Source organism: Formica exsecta, unplaced genomic scaffold (assembly GCF_003651465.1).
Source record: "Formica exsecta isolate Colony F162 unplaced genomic scaffold, ASM365146v1 scaffold425, whole genome shotgun sequence".
Classification (NCBI taxonomy): domain Eukaryota; kingdom Metazoa; phylum Arthropoda; class Insecta; order Hymenoptera; family Formicidae; genus Formica; species Formica exsecta.
Window position 1 is genome coordinate 952,403 of NW_021851492.1, and position 1,284 is coordinate 953,686.

Here is a 1,284-nt window from a genome sequence, read left to right on the forward strand (position 1 = left end):
CTTTCCCTTGCAATATTTAGAAGTTTGAAATATTTTACATACTCGCGTTTTTGTGAAATTACTATTGATTTTCAATATTATTATTAATTGTCGTTACATATATGATTCGCCCAAGAAAACCAAGGGCTTTTGAACGCGACAAATATGGATAATGTAATGAATTGTTTGCCACAAATTATTTGATATAAAAAAAAAAACATTAAAATTTGATCACAAATTGTAATACATTATTGCCGATTTTTTGGAATGAAAGAAACATCATCGAAACTTGCTGGTGTATTGTTTCAGTGTACTTAATTTTTCACCATTTCAAAAGTCCCGAGTCCCATTAAGTACAATATGCTGAATAAGTACACTAAAACGATGCACCAACAAGTTTCGATAATGTTCCTTTTATTCCAAAAATCGACAATGATGTATTGCAATCTGTTATTAAAAGAAAGAAAGAAAGAGGAATGAATAAAATAAAATTTAATGAGCGCGAATCATCGTCCATTGAAATCGACACTAATCGATCGATGTAACCGCACATGCCTAATAGCGATTGAAGACTATGTTATGTCGGTGGCGAACATCGATGATACGGCCAACAGTAATGTGGTGGTGGCGGCGGTGGTGCTGGTGGCGGTAGTTGTTGCGTGGACGGTGTTGATCCCGATTGTAAGGAAGAGGATTGTACAGAGTGTTGAGTAGGCGACGGCCCCACTGGGTATAAACGATGAGTACGATGAGCTTGGTGATGAGGATGACAGTTGCTGTTTGTCAAACGCGACGATGTTGATGCCTCCAGCGTCATAATGCCGGCTTGAGATTGACAAGCCATCATCAAACCATGAAAATCGAACTTGTAAGCGTAACGTTTACCATGAACTTTCGTCATTATATTCTTGTCGTAGTAATATCTGCGAAATAATATATATTTTTTGCTTTTAACGATGCTACGCATATAATATTTCAGTGTTTTAAATTTACAAGTCTACATGAAGGATTTGTACGAAAAAAATACGTGTAATAGAGGGATAAAAAATCTAGATAAAGAATACGGAAGGAGTAAACAATGACCGTGCACACGATTCTCTATCTTTATACAATAAATCGGCGTACGATACCCGCTTATCGAATTACCTTAAAGCGCGTGACAATTTATCGTAATTCATATTCGGCTTGCTCTTACGCTCGCCCCATCGACGCGCGACTTCGTCTGGATCGGTGAGCTTGAATTCCCCGTTCGAACCCTCCCACGCGATACAGGACGCGTTGGACGTATCCGAGAGCAGCTCCAGC

General features: G+C 38.6%; 1 protein-coding gene across 1 annotated transcript in view; it reads right to left on the bottom strand.

Annotated features, from left to right (window-relative positions):
• Nucleotides 1-6: 6 nt before the first annotated feature.
• The window catches only part of LOC115240400 (DNA-binding protein D-ETS-6-like), a 7,317-nt gene continuing 6,039 nt past the window's right edge, over nt 7-1,284 (bottom strand). Inside the window, exons 5-6 of the mRNA XM_029815528.1 lie at nt 1,126-1,284; nt 7-902 (exon numbers count right to left, since the gene is read on the bottom strand). Of these exons, the coding sequence (XP_029671388.1) occupies nt 557-902; nt 1,126-1,284 (505 nt within the window). The 3' untranslated portion in view covers nt 7-556. The remainder of the gene's footprint in view (nt 903-1,125) is intronic.